Source organism: Corvus moneduloides, chromosome 8 (genome assembly GCF_009650955.1).
Source record: "Corvus moneduloides isolate bCorMon1 chromosome 8, bCorMon1.pri, whole genome shotgun sequence".
Taxonomy (NCBI): Eukaryota; Metazoa; Chordata; class Aves; order Passeriformes; family Corvidae; genus Corvus; species Corvus moneduloides.
The window spans coordinates 15,104,999-15,131,828 of NC_045483.1; the positions used below are offsets into that span (position 1 = coordinate 15,104,999).

The following is a 26,830-nucleotide window of genomic DNA, read 5'->3' on the forward strand; positions in this document are numbered from 1 at the left end:
AGAAAAGTGGATTAGCTATATGTACCTTGTGTCACATGAGTTCTTTGGGAATTAGACTTAATAATCATGAATCAGAAAATAAAAGTTCATAAAAATCTACTAAAAACATTCATTTTCTGTAAAGCTATCTGTAACTAGAAAATATTTGTATATCTTCCTTCTAAAATTGCTTAAACTGCTTTGATCCAATGTGCAGGGTTTTTTGAGGTTTCAGAAGCTTAAACTATCCCTGAAATATAATACAGCAGTCTCACCAGACAGTAGAAATTAATAATCCTGAAGTCTTTTGCTTTGTTCGTTTTCTTTAAAATGTCTGAAGTAATCTGCTTCCTTGGTTTTCCCACAACATTATATATAAGAATAAGCTGATGAGGTTGACTGTATAAATTTCTAGTTATGAACATTCAGTTCAAATTATGGTATGGGAATGAAGACTGTAATGTCAATCACAATAGCAGTAAAAAGAACTTTCTTTGAAGGATATGATGGATATGGATGACAAGTTTTTCCTCAATTAATACCATTTAGGGTAATCTTGGGAGTTCTGCACCTAAGGGGAAGAAAAGTATTTATGTTTGGATTTAGCTGCTTTCTCCTATTTCAGGTATTTTGTGTAACCTATTAGTAGCTTTTGCTCAATAGTTTCAAATGGTTCACAGATTATTTTTTTATAGTGAGCTTACTTGTTATGTTTTGTTCATTGCTGTTCACTCTTGCTCAAAAGAGTGCCAGAAAAACACTGTTTTATGGGAACACATTGTGTACTACTGTGCTTAGAGTTCTGTCCACTGAGCCTTTTTAATATCTTTCGGGGCAATGTAAAGAAAGGTGCTTTAAATTTGTTAAAATTGTGTTTATAGTACATACTAACATATGAAAACTAAGCATTAAGTGGACTAAATCTGACTCTGAAAATTGTAATTCTTCAAACAAAACAAGCAAGCTGGTAAAGACCAAGTCCTTTTCAAGGTCCCTCATTGGTGCAACTTCAATTGGTCTAGCTGCAGGTAGCACAATAATTGCTAGAATAAATATGCAGTGCCTCATTCTTCTGACAGCTATAATCTTCTCTATAAAATATGACTTCTGCTGGCTAGCTCGTAATTACTGTGTGCCACTTACTTGCTGAATTACCATGACCTTTTTTAAGTAAATTGCAGCTGGCCAGGTTTTATGGTAGTACTCTGGAGCTTGCAACAATCTTTTTATGTGAGAAAGGAATTCTTCAAAATGGTTCTAAAATACGTTTTTCCTGGATAAATTCCCTGGGTAAAGAATAAGAAAATTAATGTTTGTTGCTCCAACAGTAGAAAAATAGCAACTGTTATCGTCCCTGCATGTGTAACAACTAGATTTTGAAATGGGCTGGGATTTTCATCAGCATCCTCAAAAGCCAAATGTAATCCGTACTTTGAAAACTCTAGCAATTTTTTTTTTTTTTCTTTTTTTGGCAGGGAATGGGGGGAATTTTTGGATAATTTGCTGGAATTGTTTTTGAAGTGGAGGCTTTTTTTAGTCTGTTTAAATCTTTTTTGTCTCTTACATTATGCCAATAGGTCTGTGTTTATGGTGTTGCTGCAGTTCTGTGGATGGCTGCAAAATACAGTGTTCCACCGAGTCACAAACTAGTATTGCCAAGAAAATTTAAAAAACTACTTCTGGATATGGCAAGAAAAAACCCTGAAGAAAGACCTTCTCTAACTGCTGCAATTAAGGTTACTAGATTTAGTTGTGTCCAAATTGTCATTGTAGTGATTTTAAAATCAAAATAATAACTTAATACTTGTAATAGACTGATATCTAATTAAAGCATAACCAGTCACTTTGGGTTTTGTTTTTAAAGTTACCTCCTTAGGGACACAGAGAGGTGTGTTTTTAATTTAAATTGAAATTATCATGGTACTTGGACTTGGACAAGGTTCATAAGACTTCCTAAACTTAGATTACTTCTAACTGACTATTTATATTGACTTTGTCCTTGTCCAAGAATACCTCACTTGACTGAAAACTTATTTATCCACTGAAAATTACTTTTTTTTTTTTTTAGACATGCGATCATTATTTACTTGAACAAGGTATAAACAGCAAAAATATTTTGACATTATTGGGTAAACCCATCTTTAAGGTAAGAGTGCCACCTTTCTTTAATTCTGTGTTTTTTCAATTAATTCTGTAAATGTATTCCAGTAAGATTTTCTCCCCTGCAAGTGTAGCTAGATTTTGGGTTTGGTTTTTTTGTTGTCATTTTTTTTGGTTTTTGTTTGGTTTTTTTTTTTTTTTATGTATTTTCAAGTAGTCTTTAAGTATTGCCTTTTCCTAGTCCTTGCTATTGGAATGATCACTCCACAGATTGTGATGCTCTGACCCCACAATCTGTATGGGTGAAGAATAAGTGACTAATTTCATAATCTCTCTTTTTATTTACCACTCTGCAGAAGAAATTAATATGTAATTGTTGGGTTCTGTTTGTGTTTCAAATGTTTGTATATAATGCACACAGGATTCAGTCAATCCATGGAACTGAGCTTGTTCAAAACTTTGATTACCCTAAGGTTCTGATTTGAAAGACCAAGTTATCAAGATTTCTAAGCAGTTCTACCAGTCCTTAGACTTCTGTATGTAATTTTTTTAATTCCTCACCTTGGCATGACTAGGTTGCTGCTTTGCAGTATTCTAGGTGTATATGAGGATCGGGGTTTTTTTAAAGTCATGTGCTGAACAGATTTTGATAAAAGAAAATGCTAATAACATCAATTTGGAGTTCAATGTTTATTGTTAGGCTGTTGAGGAAGAAGTCTTGTCTCAAGATCATGTCACTTTTGAATTTCAAAATGAGAAACATGAAATGGACCCTTCAGAGTCAAGTCTAGGTAAGCAGTCAGGCTCTGACATGTTTACTCTGGTTTAGTATTCTCTAGTTCAGTTCTCCACATAAGATTTTCTCAGTCCAATATGCAACTGTTTTTCTATCTAAATTGATTATTACTTGCTTTGCATTTATGTTTTACATATTGATCATCTTTCTGTGCTTTTGTTTTTAGGATTTGTGCCTTTTACCAGTGAAAGTAAACTTGTAGCAGTTAAAGGACCAGTACCATGCCAGATTTCACTAAATTGTGAGAAAGCAACATTACCTGTTGCATTCACCTCTCCTGCAACTCACTTTAAGCCTATTATTTTGAAACAAGATGCAAATATAACAAAGTTAGTATATCCTAAAGCAGAATAAGTTAAAGCTTAAACTTCATTGTTAAATCTATTTGAATTTTTCTTTAAAAAAATTTTTTTTTTTTTTCCAGAGAGGTTCACACACCAGTTTCTGAGCAATTCAAGAAAGAGACAAGGAAAGAAAAACGTATGGACTACAACAAATCGGGATATACAGAAGGCTCTAAAAGCTGTGGTATTGAGGATACAGGTGTTGCTGAAACTGTACCTGAAACAACTGAGTGTGATTTACAAGTTCCAAGCCACTTATTCCAGATGTCTTCAGAAGAGCAAAACTCAGGCAATATGTTTACTTCTACAGTTACATTACCATCACCATCTGATTCCTCACATATTCTACAAGAGAAGACCATTTTATCTGAAGATCCTTCCAGTTCCCTAGCTTGTCCTACATCTCCTAATTTTCTTCATATAAATAACATCATTCTCAAGCAGGACTCAGAGAGAAGAGTTCTGACATTTGTACCAGTACATTTGGCTGTATCAGAGCAAATACCAAATAAGCCTCTTCGCTCAAGAATTGCTTATGATTGCTATCACAGTTTGCCAGTGTTACTTTCAAGTACTATTGCAAGTTATAAAATGAGCATGCAGACAGAAAATGATGCCTCCCTTTGCAATGTGCAAAGTCATGAGACTACTAATACAAAGAACCACTTTGATAAAGGTAGCCCAGTTATTCAAACCAACTGCCAAGAAACTGAGTGTGCTACCAGCATAGACAGTTTTTTCACTGAACAAGAACACACACAATGTACTTCAGTGAATAAAGACAATTATAATTTCTTTGATGATAAAGTCCTGCACCATCAGAACAGAACAAGTGGCACTTTACTACAGGAAGTGATTCATCTTATACAAGAGGAGTTTGCATTTGATGGTTATTTAGAGAATGGAACTGAAGTTTTTGATATGGGTATGTGCATTTTCTTCTGTATGTTATTATCGTTGATTTGTAAGAATATTGCTGTTAATTTTTTTCTCCCTCTTTTGTTTGTTTCTGTTCTTTTTATTTTGAACAAGGTAACTTCATTTTAAACTTAAAGGAAATTAAGTTTGGTATGTTCTCTGATAGAATTTGTGAGAAGTTTTGTGACCTCTACTGGGATGAAAAATTACTGGAGAATCTCTATCAGGTAGTAAATGGAGGAAGATCTTCACACTTATGGTAGGTGCTTTTCAACTTTTTCCTTCTTACAGTTGAATTTAATGCTTTTATCCCTACTTCATAGCAGCAGGAAAGAATATGTGGTTTCTCTTCAGGTATTCGTATTTGTTTCCTGTAAACTATTATTTCACAGTTTGAGGTTTTTAAAAGCTTTTTCCATGATAATCAGTGCTTAATGGTTCAGTCAAAAAAAAATATTTTCTACTACACTTGTCTCTAACTCCATCTTATGACAGCTGAATAAGGAAACCTAATTCTGGTCAATATTGGTTACAAACATTGATGGAGAGCTTCATAGTCTTGTTAGAAGGAGGCTGTTTAATCAGAAGTATATTGCTCTCACTGTTCAGTTTGCTTATTCTGTTTGATATTAGTTCTTTATACATCCTGTGTTCTAATCACACCCAAGAAAAAGGAAATTAATTTAGCTTTGCTAGAAATGTTTTGCTTAACTGGTTTAATTTGACTCAGTGTTCCTCCTGGCAGTCTTTCGTAAGTAGCCTGTTAAGTGAGAAAAAACAGCTTAATTAATTTCTCGTTTTTCTTATTTGGTCTTCATTGACATATGTATCTACCTGAAAAATAATTTCAAAATTCTTGTTTTATTGCAGCCTCCAAATGTAGCACACTTTTTATAAAAGCTTCTTGCTGAAGACAGTTGAAAAAGAAATCAATTTATGTCAAATTTAATTTGGGGGTTTGTGGAACTACAAATTTGAAGTTTTGACAAAGAAGCTTAGTAGATACAGTTTAGAAAAACTTCAGTGTTGAAAGGTGTATAATTCTTACGGCAAATTTCAGAGATAATAGATTATGACCTCCAAATACCCAGCCTTGGTATGCTGGCCTATTTCCATTTAGGTTGGGATTTTTAAGGAGATATTGAGAATTGCTTGGAAGTTAGGCCCTTAGTTCCCCAGAGTTCAGTGACATGGTAGGAGAAACCTGAACTGTTGCAGCTGAATTACTGAGATGTGTGAAGGGGTTATCCTCTATGTGAACTTTTGTTACAAAGTAGTTTTTGACAGTGAGAGATCATAATTTATTATCCAGTGAAAAATACAGGTCTAGCTTTTACATCACATGCAAGGCCTGTCTTAAAATATCTCTCAGACACTGCTTTACTTAATGTTAGCTTGACAAAGACTATAGCAGTTTTTCAGTGTTAGCTTCTTTGACTTCAGATTATGATTATGATTCTAACTATGGATAACTAGGAGTCAGTGTTATCCAGAGGTTGGATCCTGAGTGAAAAACCCACTACAGTAATTTGCAGTTTTAAGTTATGCCTGGAGTTAAGCCTTCTGTTTGTGTGTGCTCTGTACTTCTGTTGGAGTTCTGCCAAATGCTATACAGGAAAATCTCTGTCTTATTGTGCTTGAATAGCCATTTGAGCATTGTTTTTTTCTTGTAAAATAACAACTGAAGCTGAACATTAAAACTTTAGGAAGTAGATAAATGCTATGTGAAGCCCTTTACTTGCATGGTAGAGTCACTTGTAAGATCTCATTTTACTGATGTAAATATAAAATTATAGGAAACATTAATTTTTCCCAGTCTCCTTGTATTTTCAGCATAACTGAGGCAGATGAAGCAAAGTGTGGCAATAAATTCCAAGATGTGCAGAAATCTGAAATCTTTTTGGAAAGCAGTGAGCAGAAAGAGGGTGAGAAGAGACTTCATGTTTCTAGATCTTTGTGTGTGCTGGGAATCTTATCAATGACATAAGCTTTGAGACACTTTCCTTGTGTCTTCAGGAAAGCACGCAACAATTACGGACATTTTCACTGAATCTTTACATTATCAGTGCCTTGAGGACATAAATGAATGAAGCTTACATTTGACCCAATGTTATTTTGTGGAATGTCATTTACTTTACTTACTTTTATTTAGACAGATGTGTCTGTTGAAAACTCCCAAAATGAGAAGTGCTGTATGTGGTTTTCTTGTGTTTGAGTAGATATTCTAGTGCCTGCTATATTAGTGGATTGTTTATTTATACTTCTTCAGTTTGGGTTTTATATTTCTCCTGACATACTTTGTGATCGAAAGTTTACAAAATATCTATCTTTCAGCAACTGAACTCAAAACTGAGCTGGGACTGGTGAATCCCAATATTATAACAAAACCATTACCCCTTCTAGGCTTGCTGCATTGATGGACAGCTTCTACTTGTTTGCTGTTTTACCAGTGTGAGGTTTCTTCAAGACAGTTCATCCAAATTTCAGCATTTAAACTTGCTTACTTCTCTGTTTTTAGCAAAGGGAAAATGTGTGTGTTTTACAGAAGGGCTTATACACTTACATTGTTCATTTTTATAGCAAAACATAAATTTGTAATTTTGCACTTTGCTGCAATATTTGTTCAATATTGCAGTTTTCCATTCCAAATCAGAATGATTGCAAATGTAGAGCTAGACTTTATTGTGGAGTGTGTGATTTCTTTGCACCAATAATTTAGGTTTGTTTGACTCCAAGGTGGCATATCTAAGCCCTGGAGGGTTGCTCAAGTGGAAAGGGAGACTTCTGGCAGGTCTAAATGCTCCTGTCAGCATTATACCAACCTTTGATGGTCACCTCAGTCCCTGAAGGTTGGTAGTAGTTGTTATAACTGAAAAAAAGTCCCATCATAACTCAAGGGGTTGAGTCCTGTAGGGATACAAAGTTTAACATCATTGGCTGTATCGAGTATTCTTGCCCTCTCTCTATGGAATAAAAGCTTCAAGACTTATGGATGGAAAAAACTCAAAAGCTAATGTGTTCTTTTTCACTAATGTGTTCTTAGGTCTGACATATTTAACTTCTGTCTTAAAGTTTCTCTGTATTGTTTAAATGCTTGTTGCCTATGCATGGAAAATATTTCTTACTTTTCAGAAATGCATTACTTAACTATTGCTTAATAGTTCTGAAATGTTTTTAACCTTTGTCATTTTACAATGTGTAGTTGAGAAAAAAAATGTAAAGTCACAATAAGCATCTAAACCCACTGTTAGAGCACATACGTGGTCTCATAACAGTGTTTTGTATGGGTAGTGTTTAAGTTCAACAAAGCATGCATTACAGCACATAACCATTATTTCTTTTCCCCTATACACCTTTTTTAGGAAAAGGGCAGGCAAACTTTGACGTGAAGGCTGAGCCTATGATAAAAACATCATTAGTTGAAATGGATTTTGATGAGTCACCTTCGGATAATATCAAAAAAGAATTGACTCTGCAGAGTACAATCCCCATAGCAAAAGAGCAACAATATTTGCAAAGCAACAGCTGTGATCCAGGCTTTGCAGAAGGAAATACAAGTTCAGAGGAACAGGCCATGATAAAGATAGCTGGAAACAGCTACCTGGCGTCTCCCAATCTACCTGACTTTCATGGCTGTAGTCCTGGTTGGAGCAGTGCTTTTTATGGAGCTGAATGTTTTGATTCAGAAGTTCATAATTACTTGAAAAACCTTGGAAAGCAGAAATCAAGTGAGTCACAAAATATAGATGCTAAAAAAGTGGTGAGTACATTGATTTTAAATCATTAAGATACATCTTGTTGCTTAATAGCATGATAAAATTCGTTCTGTTATAGTGAGTCGGAACACCATTTCTTCTTTCAAATATTGATTCTTAAGTGGTTTAAAATCCTCAAGATTTGTCATGTCTTAGCAGTAACCACAGTAGAGGTAGTATCCAAAATAAAGCTCACTGACACAAAAGTGCCATCACTGACCTACAACCCACCTCCTGTTCTTAAAGTTGAGTGGAAAAGCCCTGTCTGTTCTTTGCACCAACCCCATGGTGGTGTCACTATAGAAAAGAGCTAAGAATGCCTGTGACTGGAGCACATCACAGGCATGTAGCTGCATCAAAGGTTTTTATACTCTAGACCTAACTGAATTGGAAAATGTTGTGGAATAGACAGGGAATTTGCCTCTGACATCATTGCTACTCACCCCAGGTCTTTTATGGGACAACCCACTTTGTCTGCTGGATTCCAAGTGGTTGGTCATTCTGATTCCCTTTCTTTTTACATAGTCTCTTAATCACCTTGATTTTGCTTTAATTGATGAAGCAAAAACAGACCTTGAAGTAAAAGATAGCAGCTTCCAGTTAGAATCTGGATAACAGCTTTCCTGTGCTTTCCCTGTTTTCTGTGTGATGCCTCTGTAGGAGTACATCTTTTAAAAATCCAGGGGGCTTTTGTGACTTGATGTTAATGAACTATGTTGTTAAACCTTTTGAGCTTTTCTGAAAAAGAGTGACAGGTTTTTCTTAAGCTCAAATTAATTTCTAGCAAGTCCATCCCATTAAAGCTAACCTATTTACCAATCTGTTGTTTGGTATGTTAACTCTGAGCTGTGTGTTTTCTGATCACTCTGCTTGTGGGAGTTGCCTGCTGCATTCCGTGAAATTACTGCATTTAAAATACTGTTTCATGTAACTGGGTCACTGGTAGTTAACTTAGGACCCAAGTGCAAAAGTCACCACTTTTATAAAGCACAACATACATCATGTTTGTTGTTTCATAATAAATTAGAAGCTGAACCCAAAGTGGGTGGCCCATTTTTACTGGCTGATAAAATAATGAAACCTTTGATATGCAAACAATTATAAATGTAAATGTTTACTTTTAAATTGATACATTGTGAGAGGCCTGATATACTTTCACTTCTATTCATTGCTTAAGTTACGTAATTCTATGGAAATTTAGTTTAATTTTTTCGATTTTGTGAAATACATAAATATAAAACATGAAAGCTGAACTTTGAAATTTATATGTCCTTTATTTCCAGAGCAGCTCTCTTGTCTGCCTTCTGACCTGGTTGTACAGTATAGTGTAATTATACTTGTTTGGAAGCCATTGATTTCAGTCAAACTTTCAGTTCTTGCTGGAAATATAGGTCAGCTGTTTAACAAAGTGTTTCTGGGGTCTGCACTAAATTCAGAACATACAAATTTTAATTCTGGGTAACTTCTGATTGTAAGTTTTAAAAATGCTCTTGAAAACAACCAGATAAGTACAATTATAACTGAAGGCATATTTATGTGAACAGACTCAGACAAACTTCCATGCAGTCTCATCATATACAAACCTGCTTCAGTTCTTGAGTTGGGGAACTGTGACATCACTAATGCTTTTCTGGGAACAGGTAATACCTGCTGTATCTTGCCTGTAAGCACAGCTGTGAAAGGTAGTTTTTCATTTTTAATATCATATTCTTGTCTGTTTGGATGTTCTTTTTTCTTCATACAAAATAATTCTCTTCTAATACTTCACTTTCTTACTAGAACCACCTTCCACTTACAATTCTGATCAGAATCCTATTTCTTTTTAAATAGGAACTAGAACAATTGCTAATGATGGAGACAAAAAATTACAGAAAGACCATAAAGTTTTACCATAAACTATTGCAGAAAGAAAGAAGAAGTAAAGGTAAGATTGCAGCAACTTGCCAGTAATAAGATGGCTGCATAGTACTTTTAAGGACTTGTTCTGTAAATCTGAATCATTGATGTTCTTATGCCATGTATTTTAAATCTAAAGGTCCTGAAACTAAATCTATGTTGCCCAAACTGAAAGGACAGCTACAGGAGATGAAATCAAAAGTGCAGTTTCTTGAACTGGTAAAGAAATATGTGCAGGCGAGTCAGACTTTTTTTCACTTATGCTTAATTTGTCATTTCATTACTGCATCAGTGTAGTTGGCCACCCAGATCACTATAAGAAATGTGAAATGTTTTGTGTCAAACTGCCAAATTAAGTAAGATCCAAAAGAATTATTAAAGGTAATTGCTACTAGTATTGTTTAAAAATGAAAAAAAAATCAATTATATGAAATGCAATTTGTCTTTAACTTGATTGCATTTTGTGTGAATTTTCCTCTTCAGTTTCTTATTTTATCATGGCCTTGCTTCTTTGAGCAGATGATGTATGCAGAGCAGTGGGGTGTGGAATCCTATGTGCTGCCTACAGTCATTCACAATGGGAAAACTGACACCGTGGACATGGCACCTATGGATGAATCATCATTGCTTCTTTATTATAACACAGAGAAACACCAGTGTAATAATCAAAATGGAGTAAGAGTTCTGCAGGCCGGTACACCACTTGGTTTAATGGCTTATTTATATTCTAGGTATAGTATATTTTGCACCTAAATTGGGGGTGGGTTGAAGCATAGTTGCTAAATCAGGAAAAACTTGTCTCTGTGATAAATCCTAGTTACTCAATATTGAATAAATTCTTCTCTCTTCTGTCAAGTTTGTGTTATTTCTATGAACACTCATTTACAGAAATGGACATGAAAAAGGCAAAAGATCAGCTGGATTTGATTAAAAGTATTTGATAATAAATAAAAAACTAGTAACTTTAAACTCTTTTATCTTGTACTTATTTGAGGTTTGCTCTGATAGTTGCCATGGAATCAAGACTTTATGTTACTGCCAGCAGTACAACAATTCTTCAGATCATGTAATTTGGTAGTTCTTATTAATAGGGTCTGGATATGAAAATGTTTAGGTTCTGTTCTACAGATTATTGCCCCAATAATCAGTCCTTGCCACTGATCAAGATGCAGGCTTATCTCAGGGTTTAAAAGGGGATAAAGGTGTCCTTCAGCTCTGGTGAGGGCGGTGTTGTTTTAAGGTACCTGAGCTGTAATAGTGTGAAGGATGGAAATTGCCAGTAGCTCCTTCAGACTTGTGCCTCTGTAGAGGGAGCAACTTCCTCCCAGCTACTTCTCCCAGTTCATCCTGACTCTGAGATCCAGTTACTTACTCTGAGTGCTGCTTTTCCTGGTAGTTAATATTTTGCACAAAGTGAAGAAAATATTTTGGAATTGGAGTTTCCACATTCATCAAACGCAGACTTTCATGATTAGCTGTAAGCCAATAGGGAGACCTCAAGGTCTGTGTTAAGACCTTGAGAGTATGTGTATATAAAAAAATAAAATGCCCTCATTTTTAATGTGTGTATAATTGTATTCTGTTGTTGAAGTAACTACTTCTCTAATTAGAACTACGGGGAATATTTTCTTGCTTAATGTATCTACTTCTTATGCTGTTATTATAATGAAAATGTTTCAAAGCAGTATCAAGTGATATGATAGAAAAAAAAGAAAATGTAATGTGTTCTTCCATACTATTTAGATTGTAACTTGCCTTAATAATAGAAATGTCAAAGTGGTTATTCACAAAATTGAAAGTAGAGAAACTCTTTATAAAACTACTTATGCTTTCAGGGTTGCCAGTCAGAGTACTTGATGTGTAAAAATAATTTTTAAAAAATCCAAGGTTTTATGAAGAGCTTGAGAATTTAAAATGCCTGTTGATATTTTGAGGATTGTTTGCTGTTGCTGTACTCTAATGCAAGTTGAAGATGTGTTCTGGCTTGTCTGAAGTTTTCTTGTGCTTTACAGAAATGCCTTTTTAGAAGGTTATGTACAGCAGTTTCTTTATACATTTCGCTATTTCTGCACACAAGAAGAATTTTTGCAGTTTCTTCTTGATAGAATCAGCAGCACTTTATCCAGGTACAGTAAATTCCCATGAAAAATATTATCAAAGCACAATTGAGTTTCCTCCCAATAACAAATAGTTGTTTCTCAAAAGTCCTACTTAATTAAAATGAATTTTTATGTTTGTTTTTGTAAGACTCTCTTAACAAATGACAGCAAAACTAGAGCAAGAGCTGCATCTGACAATGTGCTTACTTCTCAGTTCTGCTTCTCACTTTTACCACTTATCCAGTAATGGGTAGTAATTACAAATACAGCTTTTTTTTTCATAGAACCATGGATGCTAGAGACATGAAGTTTAGGAATTTAAGATAATACATTAAATCCCAAATAAAACTTCTGGGTTTTGTCAACACTTATTTTTAAATTGGAATTGGATGTCAATTTTGGCATAATAAGTTTCTTTTTCTTCTCACCAGTGCAAGCCTGGATCCTTCCGCATCCCTTACCAAAATATGTAACCGCAGTTTCTACATCCTGCAGGCATGGATTGAAGACTGTTATAGTGTAGACTTTGCAACAAATACTGATCTTCTGGGTACCCTAAAAGAATTTATTTCTTCCAAGGTAATTCAGAAATTCAATAGATCCTTTAAGGAAAAAAAAAAAAAATTAAGTCGGTTATGGGATATGTAACATTGTTATTACAAAAAGCTGCCCTAAGTACAATTAACGTAAATAAAAGAAAAATAATGCTATATTTGACAGCTATGTTCAGTATGTCTGGTTTTGGACAGGTTAAGAATCTCACAACTGTATTGTAACTTGCTTATAATTTCTGGGAAATTGAGTTCTGCTTTCTGTTAGCCTGTTTTGCATTCCCAGGTTGCTTCATTAAATGGCTACGGGGAGCGCTTGTTGTCACTGCTCGAGGATGCCTCTGCCAGGAAAAGTGGCAGTGCTGGTCAGTGCTCTAGTGTGGACAAATGTGAAGAGGAAAGTGAGGAGGGCAGAAAAACATTACATTCCCTATGTAAAAAGCTCTCAGAAGATGTTTCCAGAAAGGTGTGTCTTTTCTTCAGACTGCAGTGTATGGAGCATGTTTCCATATATTACATTTTGACAAAAACAGAAGTGTCCAACTCAGAATCCAGCCCGCATACTTAGTAAGAATTAGGTACCTGCATTTTAAATTTTCTTTTGAAAGTATCTAAGATCCAGACAGTTCTGTAACTGCGAAAATAATCTTAAGTTTTAACTACTGACAGCTGTTTCAGTAATCACAGATCAGATAATAAAAAACTTTGAGATTTGAACTCTTCATTCTTGACACTATCATGTGATTCATTGTTATTAGGAGTCCTTTGCCCCCTTGTCAACCATTAATGCTTTTTATTAGGCATTGGTTTTTGTAAGACTATAAATACAAGAAAACAGCGGGAGCTAAGTGGTTTCCTGCTAGAACTTGAAAGCTTGTAGCAAGAACTTGTCTGAATTTTTGTCTGTATTTACTATTTTGTAGTGTTCTAGAGCCCCAGAAACCAGAACATACTGCAGGCTTTTCCCAAAAATAGATCTCTTTACAGAGTGACCAAAATAACATGTGGAAGTCAAATGTATCAATATTGTGCATTAAGATTGTAAATTAAGAACCAGCCTCATGATAAAGGTGCGCAATTCCGCGGGTATATTGGGGATTCAGGCAAGGAAGGGCAAACAGAATAGAGGAACATGGACTTTTTTTATTGTCATCACATAATAATGGTAATGGAAGACAGAAGAAGCAAAAATAATGGAAAACAAAATATTTCTTGGAAAGAGATGTTTGATTCTAAGCAAAAAGAAGTAAAATGTTTTATAGCAGCATGCTTGAATACACAGAGGTTTGTTTTAAATACTGATTGTTGATTGAGATGTGGCAGCCTCCTGTTTAGACTCCTTGTGCATTTTATATTAGCTTAAAATAGCAATGTTGAGTAAACCAATTCATTCTGGGCTAACGTTGAAGATTAGCTGAAGAGTTTTGCATGCACAAAGGTGTTTCTCTTAACACTTTCCTGAAGTGTATGTTCAAGAGAGAGACATAATGTTTGTTTTAGAGAAGTTGTAACCTTACATTTATTTTTTCTACAGAACTTCTACTGGAAGCGATCCAAAGGTATGGGACCAATTGCACAATATCAGAGAGAGAGACTGCACACTGGTTCAGCAGTTTTGCCAAAGCCCTGCTGTAGCAGTTTCACAGAAGAAACCTCAGTCTCCTTTGCTAGAGCAGACGAAGTGGGACCATTTCTCTTGATAGAGTGCAGTGCCCAGCAGCTTTGCTGGCAGCTGACACTACTGCAACAGGTACAAAGGTCTAGGTTTATTTGGAAGTACAAATAATATCTATCCTCTTACTTGTTCTCATCTTTCTCTACCATTTCCCAACCTTGTTTCAAGCTTATTTCATACTATTTTATGGTACTTTGAACTAAAGCTTTTCTGTTGAAACCTCTACAGCGAAATACAGAATATCAAATGCTGTTCTTAGGCTGTGATCCCTCTCACAAATTTATGCAGGTGGGGTGGGAGGGGGTCATACTCTGTCATTTTTATCCCTGAGCATTTTAAAAGAACTGTTAGAACTAACAGCAGATATATCTTACTCTTTTTGTTTAGGAAGTATTTCATAAATGTCATCCAGTACACTTCCTAAATTCCAGAGCACTTGGTGTTAAAGATAAGTGTGTTGCTGTGCCAAAGTAAGTTGCTTGTTTTAACTGCCCTTCTGTTTTGTTGACTCACAATAACTTAGAGTATTACACTTTTAATACAGCCAGAAACAGAGAAGCAATTTGAATACTTAGTATTTTTTTTTACAAACTAGGTAGCCTGTTTATATGGATTATTTAATTTCAGGAGTTTTCATACGTGGATACAGGTATGTACCTATGCACATGCATGTATGTGGAAGGTCACATTTGCCAGGTGATTTCTTTGAAATCTGAAGTGTGTTGAGGCCAAAATATTTCTAAGAACTTGTGTTGGGAGTTGCTTGAAAGGTTGCGTTTTTGGTAGGGAAAAAATGTAATGGATTCTGAAGTAGGATCCTTGCTTACGGATGTGTGTACTTATTTAAAAACTCAAAGACACTTACAGTCTCACAGAATAGCTGAGGTTGGAAGAGACCTCTCAAGATCATGTAGTCCAACTACCTTGCTGAAAGCAAGGTCATCTGGACCAGGTTGCCCAGGGCTGTGTGCAGTTGGGTTCTGAAGGTGGATGGAGATTACACAGCTTCTGTGCAACGTTCCTTCTGTACTGTTAGGGAAATTAATTATTGGTATTCAGAGATACACAGAAATTTTCCTGTAGTTACTAGAGTGGTTACCAATCTATTTAAATTATTTGCTTATCAGTAATTAATGTTTTCATCCAACCACGTAGACCTAATTATTTTTATGATGGTCTACTTCTTACATACTCAGTGGATTCAGTTAGCTTCTAATTAGTACTTGTTAATTGCACTACCTATGGTAGATTTTTGCTTCTAAGGATAGGGAATGAACATCTAAAGGACCTCATTTTTTACAGATTATTCAATGGCCAAGGCTAAATCAGCTCATTTATACAGATTTTGGGGTCCAGTCATGGGAAACAAAGTGCGTGGTGCCCCTTGATATCAGGTTCAATTTCTTATGTGGCTGTGGTTGTTGAGTTTGGATTTCTGGCTGTTATTTTGTGTCAGATTGGCTGGTGTTTTATTATTCAGTAATGAGTGGTGAAAGTGGTTTTATATACAGAAATGTATCCTGCATATGCTTATTTTTTGATCAGATATAATTATCTTGTAATTATAAGGAAGAAAAAGTAATACAGCTCACTATGTACATCATGAAGTATAAAATCAAGATGGAAAGAAATGCAAAATTATTTTAAATGGTTAGAAGTTGACATCTTCACAATCAAAGTTTTCTTTAACAATCCAATATCAGCCAGAATTATTTTTGCCTTTTTTTTTTCCATATTTTCCTTAGGGCAGTTTCTGCTGACACAGTTTCACTGAAAGTCTGTAATCTGTTTCTGTCAAAGTGCATACAAGACCAGTACCTTCTGCAATTATTAAAAAATGCAGACAGCATCAGCACCTGGGTTGCTGCTGAAATTGTAACATGTCACACAACTAAGGTTTGTCATTGTTTATTGTGCTAGTAACTACAAAATAGTTATTTATTTGTTATTATCTATGAATTGCTATGTAGCAAACCTGCAAGAAATGTTCTGAAATACACCTGTGAGTGGGCTGTTAAAAATTTGGTTTGTTGTCACAAGGAGGGTCTTGGATGCTTTTTAGTAGCAGGTGTCAAAACCTAACAGAATGTAAGAAATGGCTTGTCTGAGAGGAATATAGGTCAAACTTTTATCAAGGACACCTGAGTGACAGAAAGGGGAAAACTTCGGTGAAGGGAAATGTTACTACAGAGAGCAATTTCGATAACAAATTGAAAAAGGAAATACCTCTTCCCCCTTCTCATTTAATTGTATTGTGTAGATTTACTATGTCTATATATGTATATATTATATATCTTAATTTTTTTCCAGCGGCAGGTGAGCTTGTTATCAAAATTTCTTCTTATAGCAAAATGCTGCTATGAACAAAGAAATTTTGCTACTGCAATGCAAATCCTAGCAGGACTGGAAAATCTTATTGTACGACAGTTACCAGTAAGTTTGGGACTCTGTTCTCTAACCATTTTACTTAATGTAATTCTGTTTGAATATGGACATTAATGTGAAAAACAAAAATATATTCTGTTTTATTATAAGGCCTGGAAAATTTTACCTGCAAAGGTAGCTGAGATAATGGAGGAACTCAAGGCTGTTGAGGTATAGTATAAACTCCTTAATGCAAAATGACTTCTTTGGGGTTGGAGAAGGTGCAAGATCTGCTTAAATGGGTGTCTCTACAGGATGAAAACCATAATTATTACTTTGTATTATGAATTTAATTTGATTGAAGACTTTTTACTCCTAATCAAAAAGTTTACATAAATTTTGATCTCAGTATTTCTTTAACATGTGTCCTGTGTGACAAATCAAAATTTCAGAAGCAAGCTAAAATATTAGATTAGACACATTGCATTAGAAGATTTCTGCAGATGCTTTGCAGCTCTAATATGTTCTGAAAAATCTTAAATGTTTATTTTATTATAGCCATTGTCTTACTGATCTATACAACTTTGAAACATAGAGTGAGGTTTTAAAATGCAATTTTGCCTGTAATTTACAACAATTAAAATGTATGAAGTATCTTTTGATTAAAGTTACTTTTATTTATTTGTGTACTTTAAAAAGTTTGCTACCAGATGAATTCATAGTGTTGTCTTGAACTTTAGTGGCAAAAGTTGATATTCATGACAAATAAATAGATAGTGTTAAGTACATGGAGAACTTGTAAAGCCTTCCCCAATACTTAATGTGAGATTAATCTGAGTGCATTTTTTAACTAGGTGTTTTTAAAAAGTGACAGCTTATGCTTGATGGAAGGAGACAGATTCAAAACTCTTCCAACAATTCCATCAGCCCATGTTTTGGCTATGCATGTCCAACAACTTGAAACTGGAGGATTCACAATGACAAATGGAGCTCACAAGTGGACTAAACTTAGGTAATTATTTTAATTATGTGTATATATCACCTACATTTTTTATTACACTATTGTCTAATGAGATAATGAGAACTAATGCAGCATTTCACAGTTACCAGTTCAAATAATTTCATTTGTTTGGACATGTAATTAGAGGTACATATACAATAGAATAAAATGCTTGATGCCTTTGAATTTCCTTTAAAGTTTGGGTTTTGGTTTATGCTTTTGTTTTTATCATCAGCAAAACGAACTAATCTTTTTTACCATATTCTCTTACAAGAAATATTGCAAAAGTTGTGAGCCAAGTTCATGCCTTCCAAGAGAATCCTTATACATATGCACCAGATTTCAAGCTGCAGTCTTACCTCAGACAAAGAATAACTCGTTTTAAAGATGGAGACATTTCTGCCTTGGCAGCTGACAACTGTGCCAACTTCCATCAGATACCAGCAGAAAAACATTCTCGAAAAATTCAGGACACACTGCGCAGGATGAAAGCAACATTTCAGTAATTATTTATGTTTCATCTGTTCTATTCTGAGTCTAGACTGTAAAACTGGATTAAGTTGGCTTCATCTACTGGACCAATTTCCAAGCAAGTACTTAAGTGAAACAACATAAGATACTATCTCAAGTTGAAATTATTATATTTCTTAACATGCAATTAGAAAATGCTGACTAATGAGATTTGAATCGCTGGCAACTGGATGGCAGATCAGAAGAATAAAAATAGAGATAAAATTAAAGAGAGTAGAGATGAAAAAGATTATTAATTTTGTTACTCTTCTTTGGCATAAGTAATTAATTAGCCTGAAAACCAATATCTAAAAAATACTGTGGAAATAACTTAAAATTACAGCTTCTGTTGCCAAGTTGGCCTAGGAGATTTCAAAACGTAGTTCATTAAATCTTGAATCTATTTTTATATAAACACAGTACACTTATATCCTGTCACATTGTGCATATAATTCAGGAACACAGGTCCTTTGCTATTCACTGACTGTTGGTGTGTGTTGCTCTTTTGTTGTATATTATGAAAACTGTAACTGACTGAAATAACTGGCCATTTATTTCTCCTACCAAGGAGGGAGAGGAATCCTATCCTTCAACTTTTTGTTTGTTTGTTTGATTTTAAAGTCATCAGACTAACCTGTTTCCAAATGAAAGTAAGATCTGAATGTAAGTATTACCAATTTGTTGCTCTGCTTCTGCACTCCTGGCATTGTGAAGACAGTAAATGTGAAATTGCTTTTTTTATCTGTATTTGGCACAATAGTCACTTTGCCAATTTATGTCTGTCTGTATGTGTGCACATTTGAGTATGGCTTTTGCTCCTGAGGCTATTTTTGTAGATCACAGTGCTCCAGCAGCATCCAGGAGAAGATAACCATGTGAAATTTGGATCTGCAACTTGTAAACCTGTGGTGCTAACCTATTTATGGAGCTTATACTTACAAGACCTTCTAAACGGCCATGAAATGTGTTGCTATTGCTAGAAAATTTGTTGAGCTACCCAGGTTTATGGAAGGCCAGAGTGTTAAGGCTGCAAATTATTGACAAATACAAGTATTTCTACCAGAGGGAGCAATGGTAGTGTTGAATGAGAAGTAGGGAAGGGCAAGAGACAGTTAAGCATTGTTCTGAAAGTGATTTGCTTAAAACTGTGTTTAAAAAAGATGAAAAAATGTTTTGAGAGAAGTGAAGGGCAGATGTGAACTAAGTATCTCCTCAAATGTTAGTGATGGAGAAGGATAATGATGTAAGAAATGGGAGTGTGTACATGTCTGGTATTTTGCAGTTGTACTGTTGTGTTTGACAGAAGTGCATGTGCACATGCTAAACTGTAGCTTTCTCAATGTATAAGGGGAAGGCTTCTCCTTTTCTCTTGTCAGTAACAGCAATATTACATCTCAAGCCTCTCTCATCTTCCTCAGTAAAAACAAGGTGTGTCCATACTTTCCTTTAAATACTCAGTTACTTTTTCCTACTAATACAATAATACTAACTTTTGGCTCTTACTGCTTTAAACACTGGAGAACTCAGTCCTCAACAGGGTCTTCTTGCTTTTGTTCTACTTTTAATATGATTTATTTTGTTGTTTACCATAGGTAGTTTTAACATGTCATTAATTATGGTACTCTGACTTTGACTTACCCTTAAGGAAGTAAATCATGTTGCTGTTTCTCTAAAAATTGCCAAATGTGAAAACATTTAATCTTTACCTCCTACCTTTATATAATATAATGGTTTAAGAATGTTAATGATAACGTTATTTTCAGACATACATTTCACGTATTTTATCTGTATGCATTTATCTTAAATAATTGTTTTTAATAGTTGTTACTTGGGGTTTTCTCAGTTAAACATTACCATTCACTTGAACTCACACCTTGCCTTTGAAAGACAGTAAAATTTTAAATAGCATAAGCTTTACTAATGTAAAGTACTCCACAAAACTTGCTAATCACATGATCTTAATAAATTCATTTTATACAGTTACCAGTCAGACTTTTGAGATTGCTTTTGTGAATTTTTTTATCATTTATATGGCCTTTATTTATATTTTTCACTCATGAAATATAGCTAATATTAGCTCATGTATTTCTTAGCTCTGTATTATTGCATCTAGAAAATATTGTTTATTCTATGACAGAAGCTGGTGCTGTACAAGATTTTAAAAATCAACTCATGTCTCCTGTAAATGCTTCAGTGTATCAAACCTTATATTGGTATTAGTACATAGTATTGAGTTATGGTACTACTTTGGGGTGTTTCCATCAAGCAGACATTTCAGATTTTGTGGTTAGGTACCCACAACAACAGCAGCAACAAATGTTAGTAGCTATTGAAAAAAAAAATCACTCCTTTGCAAGGAAACTGGTTTGGTTTTGTCCATGAACACTGAGGTATCTGCATCTTATATGACACAGATTTCAGACAGAAGTTGCATCTAGCATATAACTGTACTGCTTAGTTATGACTAACAAGCAGTAAGGGTTGAGCTAAAGTTTTCTCTCTTTGTGGGGAATGTCCTTTAAGAAAAGAAAATGGGACAAAACAGATCAAAGAAACATGTTCATTTTTATCCAGTTGGCAAAATATTATCGGCATCAGTAATCATATTGCATAAGTGAGGGACTTTGCACTCTGGCCCTGTGCTTCCGTTCCAACACCAAACTACAATTTTTTGGGGGAAAAAAATGGAGTTTGTTCTTTACGCCAGAATTGCCACCAGCTCTTCTTCATTTTTTCTACATTTCCCTCATCTTGCTTTTATGTTTATTTTTCAAACAGTGACCCATGGATTTCTGAAATGAAGTCTGCTCCTCGAGAGCCTTTCCAGTTGCTTTGTATATTGGTGCTCTTTCTGTGTCCCTTTGCAGATGTTTGCCCCCAGGATCCCTGGGGTTTTCACTCTTCTTGTGAGAGAACTGGGAAGTGTGTCCTAATTACACCAACTCCATTAGAAATAGGATTTCCAGTTCCAGCACCTCCAGAAGCCTGCCAGGAAACAGGGATGAATTCAACTGGATCCTGTGAATCCTATTCTGTAGAACCCTAAACAAAGAAGCTGGGACATAATTAATGAATCAACACTGATTCATGATTCTGACAAATTCCTTTCCTTAGAAAATTTTCAGCCACTTCTAGACTTTGCTTTGTGTATTGGATTGGTTTCATAAGCATTGCTGAGACTCATCACATCTGTGAGTACTCAAGGTGATTTGCAAAGGATTAAAACTTGAGGAAAGTTTGTAAATTAAAAAATATATAAACTACTGTTAGAAAGGAGTGGAAGCCATCAGTTTTTTCAGTGCTAAATGTAAGATTGATTGTTCTAATCCTTGATATTATGACAGTGGTAAGAGTGCAGATAAATTATTTTTTCTCCCTCATCCTTGCTTAAATACAACCCAAAGCATTGCCTTATTTAAATTCCAAGCATTCTGTTTGAAGCTAGCTTTTCCTTTTTTTTTTTTTTCCAGAAAGTCTTTTTTTCTCAAAATATGCTTTGTAAATAATTAGTTTTAAATGTATGCTGAGTTTTGAAGGACCCTCAAAGCATTGGAAACACAGATTTGAACAATATTTGAGAACTAAAGTCCTATAAATCAAGCTTAGTTTAGTCATCATCTTTGGGATTTGACTGAGTAGGAGATATCTTCACCTATAAATGTTTTTGCCTTCATTAAGTTACTATAAATGTAAGAAATTTTCAGATAGCCATTTTAACACTGCCCTCACTACAGTTTGGATTATAAAGGTTTTTGGGAGGTTTCCCCCCCCCCAAGAGATCTTGTAATTATTAATTACCAATAAATTACTAATTTGTGGTGGAATATTCCATTGGCAATTTTAATGTGGTTTCATAGTCTGATAACCCTCTAAAATACATGTGAGAATGAACAATTTCACATTTCAAATTTCTATTTAAAAATTCCTGCAGCAAACAAGTTTGAAGAAACTTTTAATGTGGCTGTTTTTAATCTATCAATGAATAACAACAACTCTGCAAATAGATGCTTATTTGCTGTCATATGTGATAAAATTCATAAACATTAACAGTAGTAAATTATTCACCTAAGTAGCAAAATTCCAGGATAATCAGCTGCACAGTCATAGACTAGGATTACTGGGTTTTTTGTGGAAAAGGGAAGATAAAGTCACTTCTTCTGAGGAAGAAGTGTCTTGATTTCCCTTCAAGATATCTCCTAGTTCTCAGTTTCTTGATGCAAGGAAGGGAAAGGGCAAAGAGCTTGAAAATAAAAGGCTGAAAAAGAGCAGATGACTCCTGAGATGAGAGTACAGATCTATAGACATGAGCAAAGTAACTTTTTTCCATGAAGATAAACTGCAGGTCGAAGGTCAGACAATTCTGTTAATGACGATTGTTGGGGAATACAAAATCCCCCAAATTAGTTTATTTAAATAAAAGATAAATGACTGAAATCTTGAGAAAGATGTTGAGAACTCAATAGAGTGCCAAGCAAAGTTTTGATGTTTGATCAACTAAGCTGATGAAATATTGAATATCCTAGGCTGCATCTGAAATTTGTGAGGATGATGTATTTTGAAATGTCACAAATAGTCCCTCATTTTTTGTTTCTTCAGCCCAAGGGGTGTATTGAAGTACACTATGCTCACATCCCTACCCACACCACCTTCTTATTCCTCTGATGACAGCCAGGATGTGATTTGCTCTGAGCCCGGCATGAGTACACTTTATAGCTTTGTGTATATAAGCTGGTGCTAGAACCATAGGGAATAATCTTACTATTGATGATTTTATAGTGTTTAATAGAGAAACTGTTGAAAATCTGAATGTGGAAAGCAATCAAGATGAAAGTTACCATGAGACAACAAAGTTCATGATTCAAAGGAAAGAAAGAGATGAAAGAAGCAGAATAATAACACAGGACTTCAAAAAAGCAAACTTCAACAAACTCAAGGAATTGGTACATGAGGTCCTGGGGAAGGAATTGAAAGGCAAAGAAAAATTCAAGAGAGCTGAGAGTTTCTAAGAAGAGCTCTTTCTAAGAGAGTTTCTAAGGCTCTATTTTAAGTACAACAACAGTCTATCCACATGCAAAGGAAAGAAAACTCAGAGACCACTGTGGCTGCATTAGGGGCTCATCAATTACCTGAAAAAAATCAAAAAAGAATACTGGAAAAAAAAAGTAGAAATAAGACGGCTGCATTATCAAGAACAAATATAAAAGAACAGCACAGCAGCTTAGGAACAAAACTGGACAGACAAAAGTTTTTGTCAGCAAGGGAAAGGCAAAACAATAAAAATAGTTTTTAAAATATTTTTCTATTATACAGCAAGAGCTCTCTGCTTACCAGAAGAGGTGAGTAAGTGCAGATGGTGCAAAAGCCTGGAGTGCTTGCTGTTCCACTGTCTCTGCTCTAAACAATGTATGTCGTGATCAAAGTTAACCAGGAATGCAGGTCAGAGGCTATCAAGCTAATTAGATGTATCATAACATTAACTTCTGATTGCATCTGTACTATAATAATAATACTGGGGGAAATTGAAATTATCTTGGAATTACTGTATTTTTGATTGAGGAAGAATGAGTGAGTTCTCAGAGAACCAGAAAATAATACTACTTTTAAAAAGTGGGCAAGAGCACAGTAATGAGTGGAAAGGTGAGGCAGAGAGAATGACAGAGAATCAGCCAAACTTTGACACTAGAAGAGTTACTGAAAAAGCTGACTAAAAATCTGTAAGTGTAGACACTAATTTAAAAGGCTGACGTGCTTTTGTCCTGTAAGTAATTTTTAAATAACCTAATGGTCAAGGTAACTGTCCCAAGAGATGAAAACAGCATGTTGTACATTGAAGTCAAATGCCCTTGACAGCAGATCCTCCTGGCCTGATTATATATTTGGTTGCTCAGATTCAGATGATGGGCCTCTAAGGTGAATACACAACTGGTTAGTAAATCATTTCAAAGGGTAATTACCATGCTTGTTACATTGTGAAAGTGAATGGTGTGGAGTTAGGACTACCCAGATGTTACGAGTGAAAAGCAGGTGCCGATCCCTCAGGGACAAGGCACAAAGTAAGTGAAAGCTTTCGCTTTATCAAAAGTGTAATATTCCTACAGTGGGAATCCTGGACCACCAATCAAATGAGGACCCAGTGCAGTGGAGCCTTGCTCAGGAGTGAAGCTTCAGGGAAAGTGCTGTGGGGGTGAGTAATGAAAGCTGTGCTAATTAACATTTCGTAAGTATGCAGTGTCCTGTTTTGCTCATTAGCTGCCCCATGTAATGTAGGTGCTGCTTGTCTTGAATTCCAAGATCTGGCAGATGGCCTTCACCTTGGCACCCATGCAGATGGGGGGAAGCAAACTATTCTGGCTTACAGCACTGAGGTAAAACATACTCAGTTCTCAACACACTCGGGTGGGAAGAAGGGAACTATCACAGTTACGGTAACAACAAGATAAGACCTGCCGGGGACTCTGCGTACTCCGATGAGGGAGGCAAACTATCCAGGGTTACCATAAGGCAGTGTTCTCCAGCCTACTCTGTATGGAATGTGTGGGAATGTCTGTGAATTTTACTGTTGAAATCCAAGGTGGGATAGAACGCACACCTACACAACATACAAGCACAGAATGCACAATAGTCATGATAACAGTTCAAATTTCAGCTTCAAGCCTTATGCTTTTGAAGGATAAATATTAAATGAAAAATAACTACAGAGCTTTAGTAAAAATCTCTGGGGATCGTAACAGATCACAAAGCTGAATATGAATCCATGTGTACAGTTTGCAAAAAGAAAAAGGGTGCAGGGAGAAGATCTGAGGTGTACTACACAAGAGCTACACATGACAGAAGGTAATTATTTTGCTCTGTTTGGCAATAGAGAAGTATCAGCAGGAATACTTTACCATTTAGGCACTGCAGCTAGGATACATACAGCCAAAACAAAGGAGAGTAGAGGACCACAATAAGTATATGTATACAAACATAAACTGAGAAAGACTGAAAGAATTGGATTTTCATAGAAAAGATTGGATTGAGCAGACCTGTGAATGTGAAATGTTGCTGTAAAAAGTTGTAGTAGCTGCAGAGCAAGGGGTTTTTTCATGTTCTGTGAAGCTTAGGCACTTGATTTTTAAACAAGGCTGATTTTTTTTTCAGTTTTTACATTGGAAAGTTTCATTGAAGCACTGGAAGAGATTACTCATCTGTAACCACAACTGCAGGATCCACTTTTCCGTGTGAATTTTTAAGAAGAAAAATGAGATAAAACTCTATCGTAAGTGCACAGGCCCCCATGTTCCTTTGAAGAGAGAGGGACTCAGTAGGGACCTTCAGTAAACTAAATTGGACACTGATTCAAATACTTACCTGCAATCAAGGAATGATATTGGTTTGGTTATTAATTTAATTATATTCTAGTCGCTTCAATTCTCGGGGTTATTTGCATTATTCCACTGATACATACCAAAAATGTAGGTAATGCAGGGGGATGAGTTGCTAGAACTGATGTCAGAGATATTGTAGAGGGATGCTGAATTTCCTTTCTATGCATATGCTAATGCAGTGGAAAAGTGACCTGGTGCTAAAAGCAGCAGCAGAGGGATTAGAGCCCAAGCCTGCCATGCACGTCCCTGTGCTGGGTGAGTTGTCTTAGCTGCCAGGAACTGAGTCACCATCCCGGGAGTACATGTGGCACTCAGCGACATGGTTTAGTGGTGGACTTGGGTTAAGGGCTGGACTCGGTGGTCTTACAGGTTTTCTCCAACCTGAATGATTCCCTGATTCTCTCGCTGCCTCAGCTGAACTCCTACTACTTCTCTTCCCTTGTGTAGCAGCTTTCTGGATGTGAAGTCTCAATATAACCAGGAGATGGCACAAGAGGCCCTCCGCAGCGTTTTAGATGTTGGTGCCGTACCGGGAGCAAAGAGAGCGTGAAAAACGATCGGCCGTCCAGATGTGTGCCCAAAACCTGCCCATTAGAAACAGGCAAACACAAAATGGCAGGAGTTTTAATATTCCGTTTGTAAAACGAAGATGTATTTGCATTCAGCGTTCAGCTGCTCCCTTTAGTCTTTTAGAGAACACTCACACACATCGTCATGGTCTTAAATCCTATTTACCTTCTATCCGTGTGTAATACACTCATTTCTGTAAAACCTGGCAAAAGAATTACACTGCACTATTTGAAGGAAACGTAGACGTCATATTGCAGGTTACAGGGGCAGTGTTAAGCATCTTAACCTAACTACATTCCTGTCCTCACCCACGAAGACCAGCTTTTCCCTTAACAGTAAACTAAGGGAATGTCAGGACATGTCTGTACTCCCTGTTTGGTACAAGTGAAGGCAGACGTGTAGTGTTATTTATGCTCTGTTGCTACAGTTATATATCCTGCCAACGTTATTCTCTTCTTCAGGCAATAGTAACATTTGCAGGATACTTGATGGAAGTGACTGGAATAAAGAAAATAGGAAGAAGCAGTGTATAGTGAGGAATACAGATGAATGGGAGAAATAACTAGAAATGTGAAATGAAGAAAAGCTTTGAAGTCAGAAAAAAAAAAAAGATAAAGATTCTTTCCATTTAATTTGAACAGACTGTTTTTGGAGGAATACAAAGACCTGATTTATTTCAGGTGTAAGTTAGGGGAAGGAAGAGTCAGTAAAACATTTTCACTGCTGAGATCAATGCATTTCAAAGAAGCATTGTATGGCATAGACCAGGATGGGCACAGAGCGTGATAGATGTCCCAGGGCTGCCAGCTGTGACAGCTCGTTCTCCTGCTGACTGACTCATCATGTTCAAATGCTAACTCTAAAATCAAGGGGGAAAATTATTCATTCTTTAATAGCTGAAAGTGA

General features: G+C 35.6%; 1 protein-coding gene across 1 annotated transcript in view; it reads left to right on the forward strand.

The window, feature by feature from the left end:
* KNDC1 (kinase non-catalytic C-lobe domain containing 1) overlaps positions 1-26,522 on the forward strand; it is a 66,548-nt gene extending 40,026 nt beyond the window's left edge. Inside the window, 23 exon segments of the mRNA XM_032116196.1 lie at positions 1,557-1,715; positions 2,048-2,125; positions 2,780-2,870; positions 3,042-3,204; positions 3,300-4,144; positions 4,252-4,396; positions 5,971-6,062; positions 7,500-7,897; positions 9,723-9,816; positions 9,928-10,025; positions 10,308-10,519; positions 11,801-11,914; positions 12,319-12,466; positions 12,725-12,904; positions 13,973-14,188; positions 14,501-14,583; positions 15,859-16,009; positions 16,424-16,546; positions 16,649-16,708; positions 17,332-17,489; positions 17,752-24,171; positions 24,255-24,352; positions 25,128-26,522. Of these exon segments, the coding sequence (XP_031972087.1) occupies positions 1,557-1,715; positions 2,048-2,125; positions 2,780-2,870; positions 3,042-3,204; positions 3,300-4,144; positions 4,252-4,396; positions 5,971-6,062; positions 7,500-7,897; positions 9,723-9,816; positions 9,928-10,025; positions 10,308-10,519; positions 11,801-11,914; positions 12,319-12,466; positions 12,725-12,904; positions 13,973-14,188; positions 14,501-14,583; positions 15,859-16,009; positions 16,424-16,546; positions 16,649-16,708; positions 17,332-17,489; positions 17,752-17,983 (3,840 nt within the window). The 3' untranslated portion in view covers positions 17,984-24,171; positions 24,255-24,352; positions 25,128-26,522.
* Positions 26,523-26,830: the final 308 nt, after the last annotated feature.